The sequence below is a fragment of the Dendropsophus ebraccatus genome, chromosome 3 (genome assembly GCF_027789765.1).
Source record: "Dendropsophus ebraccatus isolate aDenEbr1 chromosome 3, aDenEbr1.pat, whole genome shotgun sequence".
NCBI classification, from domain to species: domain Eukaryota; kingdom Metazoa; phylum Chordata; class Amphibia; order Anura; family Hylidae; genus Dendropsophus; species Dendropsophus ebraccatus.
In genome coordinates, this window is record NC_091456.1 from 108,067,751 (window position 1) to 108,083,109 (window position 15,359).

The window sequence follows — 15,359 nt, forward strand, 5'->3', positions numbered from 1 at the left end:
ACACATACACTGCCATCTATTTTTTCTAATCTAAGTAAATGGTAATGGTGAATGCTGTATTACAATCATCAGCACTCATTTTTCTCCATCCATTAATGTGTTTATTCCTTTTTAACATAAACGTTAAATGCAAACAAAAACACAGTGTGAAACTAGTCTGTGTGTCCATTATGTGGTAAAACTGGGCACCTCTACAGCAGCTCACATAGCATATATAAGCACTAAAAGATCTAACATATCGGAGAGAGTTTGTTTTCTAACAACAGGATTAACAATTTTTAAAAACTGTCAGACAATCTGGAGCATAGCCTTCATTTTAAATAAACTAAAAAGATACCTTTTATGAGAAGGCCAGATGCCAGGCGGACATCTCTTCATGCTAAACATATATACAGCGGCTTCAGCAGTGGTGAAAAGGTGGCAGAAGCACAAGAAGGAACATACCACAACAGCTGAGGCAGCTCTTCCATCCTAAAACACCAAAATGTAGTTAAGAAGTGGACACTGACTATTCAGTATCAGTATTTCATACCAAAACACAAGGATTATTACAGAACACTTCACCTTTACATGTGTTTTTCCTGCAATCAAAGGGAAACTAACAAGCAGGTTAGTGTATACAAACCTCTGCTGTTATGTACTTGGAGTTCTGATGCGGATTACAAAAATATCCTTTACTTTCTGATCTGTTGCGCTTTTTACTTAATTTAAAAATCCGGCTACACAAGCCAAGGACCCAGCCCCTATCTCACTTTCCAAATGGGAACAGGATCTAAGTATTCACCCTACTGCACAGCAATGGTCCCACGCATTTCACCTCACTTCCACTGTATCCCATTGTGCAACCCACCTAGAAGCATCACGTAAACTTTTGTACAGATGGTACTTAACACCTTACTGCCTGTCTAAAATATATGCAATCTGCCCAAGTACAAGTTGGAGATGCGGTGATAATGTAGGTAATTTGATGCACATATGGTGGCACTGTAGCCTTCTTAAATCATTATGGCATTCTGATTTCTTAATGTTGAAGAAAGTACTTCATTTCCTCCCCCTTAGGGACCAGATGTGGCTTTATTGCATCTACGAATGGATGATCTTACTACCCCCTGATGTCACAATTCTTATCCACACTCTTACTGTTATCAAATCTAAATTGCTGCCAAATCGAAGAGTAAAGACCTTTCTTCAATCCCTGAAATAGTAGCAGGTGTATCTCTCAATTGTATTATGGAACATGCTGTGGCTCAGAAAATAAATAAGGTACAACAATTTCCCATCAACTGGGTCAAATGGTTACTCTCTGATGTGCACCTGCCACTGGTGCTCCATGCCAGTAAACTGTGAAATAGTAAGAAGTCATTCCTTTTTCTCACTTAAAAATTAATATGCCCTGGACTGTTTGTGTTCTTGTTTGGAGTTAATGATTTGAACTACTCTCCTTAGTTCTACTTGGTTTTTGGAAATTCTTTTTGCTCTTATACCCCCGAGGATTTTCTTCTGGATTATGGTGTGCTTAGTGTACTATAAGTTTAAGTTGCATATTATGCTCATAATGAGTGTGCTTTTATACGACACACTGAATGTATCATTTATATAATTATAAATTTTATAAAAAGTTTTTTTTTTTCCAAACATGTAAACGAAGTGTTCTCTGGCCCTCAGTGCCCCAGCCTACCCTCCAGATTCTTCTGTTCCATCTACTTATGCATAATGTAGTCCCTTGGCCCAAGACCATGTATGCAATCAGTGTGCAATTCCGGTATCTTCGGCCAGGGGAAGATGTCACTACATTATATGCATGAGTAGGCTGCACAAAAGAAGCTGAAGGGCGGTCTGCTGCACTGAGGTGTCGGGAAACACCTGCAGTGCACCAAAAGACCTAATTTATAATTTTTATAAACTATAAGTAAACCCCACAAAAAGGGTAACTTTGTAATAAGCGTCTTTAAAAGATGAGTTCATTTTATATTACATACTTAACAGGTAAATTGCACCTAAAAACATATTGTTGCCGATTTACTAGTGCAAAAACAAAACCCACAAAATAAAAACACGCAATAGTAAGCAAAATACAGTATTTAAAGCAGATAAGACAATTGTTTGAGCACCAACAGACAAGATGAGCATTGGCATCTCTTTGGACAGGTCTTGAAGAGTGCTGCTGCTTTTGATATTACATTGATTTGATATGATTTAACATCATGTTGCACCAAGAAAATAAAAGTATAGTCCTAGCCTAAAGTAGGAAAGAAGATCTACTTACAAGACAGTGTACAATGCAAACATTTTTAGGGTTTTGTTTTAGCCACTGGTGCATATTTTTACAGATGCTGTACAGGTTCATAAGATTTGGGGCACGTCTTCCAGGCCAACCACATTCAGATACCTGTATACAAGAAATTTGTAACAGAATTTGTAATACTTTCAGAATAATGGCTTAAATTGTAAAGAACACAAAAATTTAAAATTTTTCTACAAAAAAAAAAGTCATATAAAAGACCCATGATAATCTTAGGTGCTACAATACACTGCTGCAGTAACAGCTGACTGGATATGGCAAATACATAGTGGTTTCCCATTAAATAATTTACATATAGAAACTTTAGCAGAGTTTTAGATGACAGGTCAGGGGACTGTGATCATGTTTTCCCAGGTTTTCTTTTTTGCCCTCTTCTTTCTGTTTCTGGATACTGAATAAATCCACACTGATTATTTAGCAGGATTTCTGACTGGATGGAATTAGTGCACATTTATTTGATAGGAATGTTTTAGGGTTCTGAAATGGGACAACCATACTTCTGCCAAGTTAAAAAAAAAAAAAAAGTGTGCTTGTAATTAGAAAAAGCTTTTGACATGTCACCGAAACATACAGGTCAAGAGATCCAACAGCACCAAGATGTTGTCCGATATACCTTAGTTATAATGTGGATGCACTCTACAGGGTCGCCAATCTCAGGGAGTGGCTTTGTGACATCAAATTAAGTCCAATTTCACAATTAGGTTCGGCATTCCGTACAGGGTGGTGCACGCAGATAGGAAAAAATCCCACGTAAATCCCAAATAAAATTTTTTGCACTCACCATTCAGAATCTGCTCATGGTATTTATTGCATCTCAAAAATAAAACAGAATTTTTTTATTTGGGGGCGCAAACGTGTTCGCATTAAATTGGCGCTTTTGACAGCCCCTAAAGATAAAGGGGGGCTTGGTCTTCCTTCGATGGAAACATATTTTTTGGCCTCTCAGGCCTTTTGGCTCCTGGATTGGAAGAACAATCCTTTTTTTTCTCGGCTTGGGGAGAGAGCAATAGACGGTCAATTAGATATTTTCCAGATGCTGGATTCAGGTATTCTTAGGGGTAGAACAAGAGAGGAATGGCCTATGGTGGATGCCCTTGTTAAAACATGGAGTGAGATCTCTAGATGTTTAGATCTGAAAGGTTTTTTGAGCTTTTCTCCTCTGTGGCACCATTGTATTTTGGGGGAGGTGGGGAAAATTGGGGCATTATATGACACTCTGGGCCAAGAGTTAAAACTGATATCAGATGTGGTGGTAATGGGTAAAATAAAACCATGGAGCCAAATACAGAATGAGTATGGCCTGAGTGACTCCCGCTGGTTTGATTATTTGCGTTTATCTAGTGCTTTGAGGACTGATTTTAGTAATGTGGAGTATAAATTGAAAGCTAATTTAATACTAGATAAATTGAGAGGATTGGGTAAGAGATCTAAAGGTGTCTCGATATTGTACAGATGTTTTCTTTCAGAACGGGACATGGAATTTGGGAGTCGGAGGGCTTGGGAAAAAGAGGTGGGGGAGGTGGTGAATTGGGCGGTTGTTTACCGTAACATCAGGAGAGTCGCGCCATCAGCAAACCATCAGTTGATCCAGTTCTTTATTGTACATAGATTGTATTATACCCCCGCCTTTATGTTTAAAATCAAAAAAAGGTCTGATGATTTATGTCCATGTTGTAGTAAAGTGGACGACCTTGGTCACATGTTATGGTCGAGTGCGGAACTCAAGCCTTATTGGTCAGGGGTGTTACAGAGGATTAACAATGATATGGGGTTGTCTTTAGAGGAAGACTTCAGTTTGTTTATCTTGGGTGACACGTCAAGACTACCCAGTAGAATTTCCAGTGCTCAAAGAAAATGTTTATTAAAAATGATGTTCTGTGCGAAGCTATTGATTACGAGAAAATGGATCTCTTCCCAACCTCCGTGTTTAGAGGCGTGGGAACAATGTTTGAGATGGTATCGGGGCTAGGGGGGGCGAGGGAGGGAGTAGTTTATGTTGAATGAATAGTGTTCGGTTTTTTTTTTTTCTTCTCTATTCTCTTCTCCTTTTCTGTGCGTGGCTAAGTTGGGGGGGGGGGGGGGGTGAAGGTGGGAGGCGGGGATGGAGGGAGGGTGGTTCGGGGAAGGGGAATTTGTGATATTATGTATTTTTTTATCTTTTTTATGAAAAGACTGTCGTTTGTTTTTTTTTTTTCTTTATGTAGATCTGTGATATGCCTTTTTGTTCTTATGATGCAAATATGTTGTAACTTCGTTTCTCTTTTTTACTATACAAAATAAAATATATTTAAACTAAAAAAATAAAATAAAACATAAGTATTACAGGACACCTAAGTTGACAAAGGCGTGAGCCAAAACACGTCCTGTAATACTTATGTTTCATTTTTGAGATGCAATAAATACCACAAGCAAATTCTGAATGGTGAGTGCCGAGAATTTCATTTGAGATCAAATGAAGTCCAACAGCATCCAGAATTAGTGCAAATTTTTTTATTTTTTTAAATTTATTTATGAAGCAAAGGCCTGATAACGGATGTTTCGTTCCTTCAGGGTCTCCATCAAGAATGCTATTTATAATGCTTGATAAAGACCTTGAAGTGTCTCTTAGCTGTACTCTGCTTCATAAATAAACTCCTCTGAAAATTTGCACTAATTCTGGATGCTGTTGGACTTCATTTGATATGTCACAGGCATGTCAAAAGTTTTTAACAGTTGGGGTCAAGTGACACAGAATCAGGGAGAGAACACTTCCGGCTCATCTGACCTGAACAATAAGACCACCAAAGAGCAAAACTTTTCATGTGTGTCTATGACATAGCAGAAGTTTTTTCTAATGACAGTGCCCATTTAAAGGGAACCTGTCACCCCCGTGCCGGGGTGACAGGCTCCCGACCCCCCCGTTAGAGCCCCCTATACTCACCTAATCCCGCCGGGTCCCGCTTCTGGAGGTGGTCGGGTGATGAAGATCTCAGCCGCTGCAGCCCGGCGCGCGCGCTGAGAGATGAGTCCAACGCTCATAGAGAATGACGGAGCGCTGGACTCTCCCGTCATTCTCTATGAGCGTTGGACCCATCTCTCAGCGCGCGCGCCGGGCTGCAGCGGCTGAGATCTTCATCACCCGACCACCTCCAGAAGCGGGACCCGGCGGGATTAGGTGAGTATAGGGGGCTATAACGGGGGGTCGGGAGCCTGTCACTCCGGCACGGGAGGTGACAGGTTCCCTTTAAGTATTGGGAATTGAACAAAAGGGCCTTTTACTTTAGTCGATTATCGGCTAGGAGCATTGCTAGAAGCGCTCCTTTGGTCTATAATCTTTTGTGCTGCTTTAAAATTTATTGCTATTGGTCATGCGTTTTCCTGTGTAAACAGAAGATGTGCGGCTGGTAGAAAAGGAAAACTGACAGCATGGATATGCATATATCCTTGCTGTCAGTTTCCAGATGACAAGCTTACTTAGTTACCATCCATGCTGCTGTATAATCCCGCACTGTCAGCTCCCGCCCTGCTTTCCAGCACTGTTGCATCTTCAGGCCGCCGCCCCATCTCCTCCAGCTGTCAATCTTTCTGAAGGAGGCATGGCGGCTGCTGGAGAGTGGAGACAGGAGCTAATAGTGCTGGATCACACAGCAGTGCTTGTATGCACTGCTTGTGTGATCTGGAAACTGACAGCACGGATATATATCTGTGCTGTCAGTTTCCATGGCAGCACAAATGATATAAGGATCATTTCTACAGCCTGGTGGCTCAATTTATTGTGATGTGTCTCATTAATTGCGCTCGCTTGTGGCCACTGATGGCTGAAAACTGCACAATATAAGGACCCTAACGTTCTAAGTAATAAGCTTGGTGCTGGGACAAAAAAACACACTCAAAGTTGTGTGCCATCTTACCCGGTTATGAAATCTGGAAGGTCGGTATTTCCTCAGGCATAAATTATAAACAGCATAAGTCCCAGGATGCTTTGCATCCAGATACAAACGTACATCTTCAATATTATTTTTCAAGGCAGATTCCACACCCTCAGCAGGAAAGGACATCACTAGAGCATAAGAGATATTTAAAACAACAACCAGAAAGTTTCAGCTCACCTGCCAGGTCAAGAGTGTGAACAAGCCGAGCACCAGAATACACTACTCAAAAAAAAAAGTGCTTCATTGCAGTAAAAATTCCGTTCTCAATTTCTTCATAAAAACGCTTACAGAGACAGATAACATGGATGAGTTTTGAATAGTAAAAAAGGTAACAGCATCCAGACATTGTAGTGTGCAAAAAAGCAAATGTGCTTTATTCCAAAGACCTGTATGGTCTTTCTCAAGTTGAGAAAGACGTTTGCTTTTTTGCACACTACACCGTCTGGATGCTGTTATTTTTTTTACTATTCATGGACTTGTATCCTGGTGGACTACAGGATTGGTAACTTTGTTTCATCCCACTTATTGAAAGACTTTTTTCATATATTTATTTTGATCTATGATAGACAAAGGAGTGCTGTGGGAACATTTTTTGTTTTATCAATGAGTTTTGAGTGATCATTCTTAATAATCAGTTGATGATTTAGAGTGATAAATCACTCAGAACTCATCCATGTTATTTGTCTCTGTAAGCGGTTTTAATGAAGAAGAAATAAAGAATGAAATTTTTACTGCAGCAAAGCTCTTTACTATTTCTAATAAAATATATTTGCTACTGACTATATAATATGCTTCCATACATATTTTTGGTCAGATTAAGAGCTGTCATGTTTAGGAATTTTGGTCAGGCTCTGTCATGACTTCTCTAGATAGGTCCCCTTTTAACAAACCTCTAGTGCAGCCTTTTTCTGCTACAGCTGCGATACTAACATTGTGGTCTGCAATGATTACTGGAGTAACCCCTAGTATGATGAAGAGTTTTATTAAATCATGACTATAGTAATCATTTTAACTATAACCCTGCTTTTCTACTTTCTACATCACTCCAACACCAACTAACAATCAGGTGCTATACCTTCATTTTAGATTTATTGGACCAGAAAAAAACTATTGGCTTAAAAAGGTGTACAAACCGTTTAAAGGTGTTTTCTCACAATTAAAAAATTATCCACTATCTATCCAATACCCCCCTCCTCGAGATCTCAAAAATGGGGACCTAAGTCTCCAGTGAGAATAGAGCAGTGGTGGTATATGCGCTCTTTCATTCTCTATAGAAGCTTCTGGACATCGCAAAGTACAGCTTTTGGACCTATTTTTTAGGATCACAGCATTTGGACCCTCCACGATAAGATAGTTGTTCTCTCTCCACAGCACAGGAGATACTAAATTACTTCAATTTAATGTATGTGTCATGCTGTCCAAAGACTTCTTTGTGACCATGGAAAGAATAGTGTATACCTCTACATGCTCATTATCAAATCATGAGTTATAAAATCATGCAAAAGTGGAACAGTATTCCATAACAATCAATTTAGCCAATCTGCTGAAAAGCAAACTACTGGAATCTGATTGGTTGATCTGCACTAGTTTTGGTCCATCAGCGCAACAACTGGACACAAGAACATCATGGGGAGATGCACACAGATTGACACTTTATTAGCCAGAGCATAGAGCCACTGAGGAGACTAGTGACTAGTCTCAATTGTGTATTTTATTTTTTCCATTCATCTGGCTGAGGTAAGACATGGCCAGACACAGCTTTTCTCTGCAATATCAACTTATTATTACTATGAAGTTAATAGTCATAGTAATAATAAGCCAGTAATCCTGAAATTGCTGTTTGCAGCAAAACAATTAAATATTTCACTATTCACATACCTGCAATTCTTGAAGTGATATAAGATAAATCCAAATCTCCTTTTGCATAACTGGAAAAAAAAATCCAAAAAGTTTTCAACTGGTTAAAAGGGGTAAAAACACACTCAATGTGCATTAAAAGTGAACTTATATGCTGCCTGGACCATGAGTCATCAGGACGATTTGAAGTGGCTTTGCTCTGCTCCACCAGCACTTACTGATAGATCCCACCCTATACTCCAACAGGCAGAGATCTGTCAACCAAAGCTGGTGGGACAGGGACAAGGCAGTATGAAAGTGATGCCATTTCCCTTTCATTTCTGTAGGCCCTTTTTCAGATAAATGAGGCACTCAGTTATTACTGTGACCAACCTGCTGCATGTAAAAATACCTTAAGAGTACATTCAATGTGAAATCTGCTCCGATACTTGGTAATGTCATGGCCTATGGCTCCACATTCTTGCAGCGGATGTAGTCAGTGATGGCCCATTTAGCCAATCAGTGGCTGTGGTGGGATAACGTACAGATTGGCTGAACAGGCAGTCAGTGAACGGGGGAGGGGGGGGGCGGAGAAGCAGGCAGGAGAATGTGCACGTAAGGCATTTTTTTGTTTAAAAGTCTGGCCACTGACTTTTTTTTCCTAAACTGCTGGGGAGGAGGTGGGTAAACATAACATGCACCTTCCTCCCCTGCTCCAACACAGGGGTCTACTGTCCTCCACTCTGATTCCTGGACGCTTTCTGGCCTAGTCCGTGGCCATAGCGGGGTTCCACCTCTGACTGGATCTGACGTGTCATTTCCCAGACACCACTCAGACCTAGAAGCGGACAGGAACTGGAGGAGACGACAGTGGACCCCTGAACTGGAGCTGGGGAGGTATGAATAAATGAAAATCCACTGCAAGAATGCAGAGCCATAGGCCATAACAGCACAGAGTATCACAAGAGTATTTCGCTCTGAAACTCACAGCGTGAAATCCACTGTGAACACTGTAAATGGCTTATAGATATAGGTTTCCACCTTTGGTCTGCTTGTGGCCACCCAAGGTCTAACACAGATTGGACTGTTTTACGCAATTTCCATTAATCCTATCAAGACCCAGTCACAAACATATACAAATCAAAGGATAAAACATACAATCTCTAACAAGGTCATACATGGACTTGTATGATAGTATTACTTGTAGGAAGGGTTAAAATTCTTCTAATGCCATCTTTGCACCCATGTCTTTCACTGTGCCACTCTGATATACAATTGAAGTGTGCTTTGCCAGCTTAACCAGGATACTACAGGATATGCCACACACTAATCTTTTAACTGTATGTTGATTTATATCCAATAAGTCTGACTTATACATTTATATATCTTATTTATGACTGGGCTCTTATCCGTAGGGGTTATTGGTAACATTACAATGTTTAGAAGCCTGTGGTTATTTGTCTTTAATGAGAGCTGTGCTAACAGCAATCAGGCTCGAGGGGACTGGGGGCCTGCATCCTTCAACCACTTACATCACACTGGTCTGATTTTTGTCTCTGACAGATTGCTAAATATGGGCCATTGTGTTTATATGCCATAAATAGCCAGATGGGAACACCCCTTTAAAGGGGTAGTGCAGCGCTAAGAAATTATTCACAAAATAACACACATTACAAAGTTATACAACTTTGTATGTTATGTCTGTGAATCACCTCCTTCCCCGTGTCCCACCACCCCCACCCGTGTACCCGGAAGTGTGTTGCATTATACATACCTGATCCATGTCGCGCCCGTCCGCCATCTTGTGCCAATGATGTCATCTTCGGACGGACGGCCGAACCGCTCCCCTCTGCCACGCTCCCCGCATGCCACGTCATCAGCTGCTCAGCCGCGATTGGCTGAGCCTAACTGTGCTCAGCCAATCGCGGCTGAGCATCAGATGACGCTGACGAGGCGGCCGGCACTAGGGACGGTCAGAGCTGTTTGGCCGTCCGTCCAAAGATGACATCATTGGCACAAGATGGCGGACGGGCGCGACACGGATCAGGTATGTATAATGCAACACACTTCCGGGTACACGTGCGGGAGTGAAGGGACACAGGGAAGAGGGCTATTCACAGACATAACATATATTACAAAGTTGTAGAACTTTGTAATGTGTGTTATTTTGTGAATAATTTCTTAGTGCCGCACTACCCCTTTAAAGTTGCCATACACCAACAGCTGTAGGCTAAATGTTCATGGGAGTTATCACTCTTGATCTGATGTACATAAACACTGATCAGGTGTTCTATGAGGCACGGGGGGAATAAACCGCTGCCATCTTCTGTGGCATACCTCCCTAAAAATAAAAGGATCAGAACAAAAGTTGAAATTTGCCTAATCCTCCTATTCTCCTTAACCGACCTTAGAAAAACAGGTAAGGTTGCTTACTTGGTAACAGACTGTATAACCTTTGAAGACGTGTCTTTTATATTACTTAGGAATCGCTCAGTGCCTCCCTTCAAGATGTCAAAAAATCCTCCAGATGTCTGGTCCTCATCCCCAGCAATAACACCTGTTTAAATGTAAATACATAAAAGCATCACTGTTATTTCAGATGACTTTTTAGAATTGGCTATTGAGTGTGGACATAAACAGTATTTCTGACCATATGTCAGTATATGACTTATTATATACTTAGTATATGACATTTTTCAGCACTTTTTGCAACCTGCAGGCTCCAAATTGAATTTAGCAGATGCAACATGGAGGACATTATACAACAGTAATGAGCAGTGCTCAAGTAAATCTGGCACTGATCTGAGTTAAAAAACTTGAACATGAAAACATATTTTAGGTTTCTAAGCCAAATCCAGGAATGAATTAAAAATGTATTTCAGGTCCTCAATTTTTCATCCACCACTGGTTTAGGCTTAAAATAATAACACATTAAAACCTGAAATTGGAAAACACATAACTAGAAGCAATTTTTCGTTTTAATTGATTAACAATAAACAGCGCTTTTGGGCACGACCCGAAATCATTCACCATAATACACGGAGTGATAGTAGTTAGTAAGGCTGGGTTCACACTGTTTAACGTATACGTTTTATTAAAAAAAGTATGCAAAAATGCAAAAGACCGATGCAATTGTATGCCATCCATTTTTCCATTGACTTCCATTATTATAAAAATGGATCCAAACAGATGCTTTTTTTTTTTTTTTAAACGTACACAAAAATAGGATTGACCATGTTTTTCTGTCCGTTAAAAGTAACCAAATAAAAACGGATACGTTAAAGGGATAGGAAAAACTTAGTGTAAACCGGCATTACAAATGCAAATTACGATCTTAACTGCAATCGTTTGTATCCCCTAGTATACAAAGGATTGCAATTATGAACCAACACCAAAAGATTTGTGAACCATCTGCGAATAATTAACAGTTTTATGGTCAGCTCAAAAGATGTGATCAACGACATACAAATTTTTATTAGCCGATTGATCTTTGCTGGCATATACACGAAAAGATTGCCTAAATTCGATCATAATGATTTTTCGTACGATAATCTTTTCGTGTAATATGGCCCCTACGGGGTCAGCCCAGACTACAAAACTAATTCCCTGTGCAACAACTGTATATTTCTCCTACAGGGTCTTGGTCAATGATGTAACTAAAATCAAGTTAAAAAGCTGATGAAATAGATGCCACATATAAAATAAAGACAATATTATCAGCAGACATAAATTGTAGAGAGTTTTCAGCAGTAGAAAAATGACAATTATCTGATTTTTCCTTGTGCCAGATGGAAATATGAATTTTGTTCTGTGTTTCCTAATATACCACCAGGGAATACTTTGCATTTCATGTAATATGGTCGTGAGCACAGGAGAAGCAATGCAGATTTGCTTATTTGGCACCAGTACTTGTTCAACTTTGAAAAAAAAGGATTATATTTAGAATAGATTTTATACGAACCTGAGGACCCTTGGGGCTTAGGGCCTTGTGGTATCACATTGAAGGATTTCTGATTCACAGTATTTCCATATCCACCATTTTGCTGTAGAAGCTATTAATACAAAACACAGTATCTTACATTGTTGATTTAACCAATAAACAATATTTCACACTTATGTATTGTCTTTTCTTTATTTACAAGATAGCAGTTTACAGCATGTAAGGCTGGGTTCACACTGCGTTTTTGCAGTCTGTTTAACAGATCAGTTTTATGTGGAAAATACTTCCAATAAAAAAAACAAAAAAAAATGATTTTTTTTTTAATGTACACAAAAACGTGATTGACGTTTTTCTGTGCGTTAAGTTACCATTTAAAAAACGGATGTTAAATGGACTTTAAAAATACAGTGTAAACCCAACCTAAGAGAGAAGATGACTTTAAGCTTAAAGTGACTGTCACCCCCTTTTTGTATTCTGACTTCTCTACACAGGTGTAAAGAGTAAATTTAGCAGTTTTCATACCATATTTTATATATGTCATGGTGCTTGTTCAAGTAAAAGGTGATCTTTTATCAACTGCAGATTGTGCTAAGTGGGCGGGGCTTCACATTAACATTGTCACTTAGCCCCGCCCACAGTATGGCCGTTGGCCCCTCCCCTTCGTGATATCATCGGCACATAGGCCAGCCTGTTCCAATGGCCGGCGAGGGGTAGGGCCTTTGTGCCTATGACACCACGAAGGGGCCAATGGTGGTGCTGTGGGCAGGGCTAAGTGGCGCTGTTGTTGTGAAGCCCCGCCTACTTAGCACAATCTGCAGTTGATAAAAGATCACTTTTTACTTGAACAAGCACCATGACGTATAATATAAAATAAAGGTTTGAGAACTGCTAAATTTACCTTTTACACCTGTAAAGAGAAGTAAGAATGCAAAAAGGGGGTGACAGTGTCACTTTAACTGAAGCTTCCACTGCTTCTTCTCATCTCAAGCAATATTTAAATATGTATTCCAGGGATATTCAATTTTTGCTTAAAAAGCCTATGCCAAAAGCTGTTAAAGTGTGCAACAGATTTTCAAAAAAAATACATAAATAAATAATGTGATTGTCACTATACTCATTCTCTGGCAGACTACGTAATGCTATCTTTTGCATTGCCTGTCGGCCTTAATCTTAACTCGCATCTCTTTCTCTTCAGTTTCTACATGTCACACATTCCATTAGATTAGGGGTCAGCCTTAACCCCTTAAGGAACGGGCCTGAAATGGCCTTAAGGACCGGGCCTATTGTCACTTTTGCGTTTTCGTTTTTTCCTTCTCGCCTTCTAAGACCCATAACTCTTTTACTTTTCCACCAACAGGGCCATGTAAGGGCTTGTCTTTTTCAGGAGTAGGTGTACTTTGTAATGGCATCTTTCAATCAGCCATAAAATGAATGACGGAACCCCCAAAATATCATTTATGGGGTGAATTTGGGTCAAAGAATGCGATTCCACAAATTTTGGGGGGGTTCCATGTTTACGTAATGCACTTTACGGTAAAACTGGCATTTTTCCTTTATTCTATAGGTCAGTCTGAACACAGCGATATGCAGGTTTACTAGGTTTTCTATCATTTTACCATTTTTATTAGCAGTAAAACATTTTTTTTTGCAAATAGCCTTATTTAAAATGGCCATATTCCTATAGCGCTTTTATTTTTTCACCTGAGCGGTCGTATGGGGCGTCATTTTTTGCATTTTTTTATTAAAAAAAAATTTCTAGATCAAACGTATTTATTGCTTTTTATAAATTTTTTTTAACATAAAATGTCATTTAACCGCTTAAGGTCAAAGCCTATTTTCGTTTTAGCGCTTTTGCTTATTCCATTTTAAGTTTAAAAGTCCATAGCGCTTGCATTTTTTCACCTAGAGACGTATATGAGCACTTATTTTTTGTGAAACCAATTGTACTTTGCAATGACAGGCATTATTTTTCCATAACATATGCTGCGAAACCGGAAAAAAATCATTTGCGCTGTCAAATTGAAAAAAAAACGAATTTGTTTTGATTTCGGGAAGTTTTGCATTTACGCCGTCCGTCCTATGGTAAAACTGACTTGTTATGCATGTTCCTCAAGTTGTTACGATTACTATGATATATAACATGTATAACTTATATTGTATCGGATGGCCTGTAAAAAATTCAAACCATTGTTAACAAATATTCGTTCCTTAAAATCGCTCCATTCCCAGGCTTATAGCGCTTTTATCCTTTGGTCTATGGGGCTGTGTGAGGTGTCAGTTTTTGCGCCATGATGTGTTCTTTCTATCGGTACCTTGATTGCGCATATACGACTTTTTGATCGTTTTTTATTACATTTTTTCTGGATTTGATGCGACCAAAAATGCGCAATTTTGCACTTTGGAATTTTTTTGCGCTGACGCCGTTTACCGTGCGAGATCAGGAATGTGATTAATTAATAGTTCGGGCAATTACGCGCGCGGCGATAGCAAATATGTTTATTTATTTATTAATTTATAAAATGGGAAAAGGGGAGTGATTTGGACTTTTATTAGGGGAGGGGATTTTTTATTAATAAAAACACTTTTTTACTTTTTTTTTTACTGTAACTAGAAGCCCCCCTGGGGGACTTGTATATAGACAGCACTGATCTCTCATAGAGATCAATGCTGTGTATATACACAGCAAAGATCGATTAGATCGGTCATAGATTACTATGGCCTGCTGCAGGCCATAGCAATCTATTGCCGAGCCGGGATCAGCGTCATTCCGACGCTGAGGCCCGGCACGGGCAGAAGAACGGATCTCCCCCCCGCGATCGCATCGCGGGGGGGAGATCCGTCCCACTAGACACCAGGGACGTGCGGCGCAGTGCCTCTAAGTGCAGCTGTCAGGTTTGACAGCTGCACTTAGAGGCTTAATTAGCCAGCGCGGCAACGGGACCCGCGCCGGCTAATAGAGGCACTGCCCGGCTGCATGTGTCAGCCGGGATCAGCGCCGTTCAGAGCGCGGTCCCGGCGGGACCCCGCTCTGAACACCCCGAGCGGCACCATGACGTATCAGATATGTCATGGGTCGCTAAGGGGTTAAAGAAAGCAATCTCTGCGGGAATAGTATTGTTTTATTTTAATAGACCGGGCGATTATGCACGCTACGGTGTATTATATGTTAATTAACTATTACTTTTTATGTGTTTAATGTATGATATGGGAAGGGGGGGGGTGATTTACACTTTTATAGGGGGAGGGGCTTTGGGGCATTTTGTAAAACTTTTTTTTTTTTTTTTTTTTTTTACACTTTTATAGTTCCCTTAGGATCGTGGCGGCCTGCCATTGAGGGTGAGGGCCTGGCTGCAAATAGCAGCCGGTCCTC

At 40.0% G+C, this 15,359-nt stretch overlaps 1 protein-coding gene across 1 annotated transcript in view; it reads right to left on the reverse strand.

The window, feature by feature from the left end:
* The window catches only part of GAK (cyclin G associated kinase), a 69,012-nt gene that overhangs the window by 28,952 nt on the left and 24,701 nt on the right, over nt 1-15,359 (reverse strand). Inside the window, exons 10-15 of the mRNA XM_069962471.1 lie at nt 12,011-12,101; nt 10,483-10,606; nt 8,092-8,141; nt 6,193-6,341; nt 2,267-2,389; nt 338-471 (exon numbers count right to left, since the gene is read on the reverse strand). Of these exons, the coding sequence (XP_069818572.1) occupies nt 338-471; nt 2,267-2,389; nt 6,193-6,341; nt 8,092-8,141; nt 10,483-10,606; nt 12,011-12,101 (671 nt within the window). The remainder of the gene's footprint in view (nt 1-337; nt 472-2,266; nt 2,390-6,192; nt 6,342-8,091; nt 8,142-10,482; nt 10,607-12,010; nt 12,102-15,359) is intronic.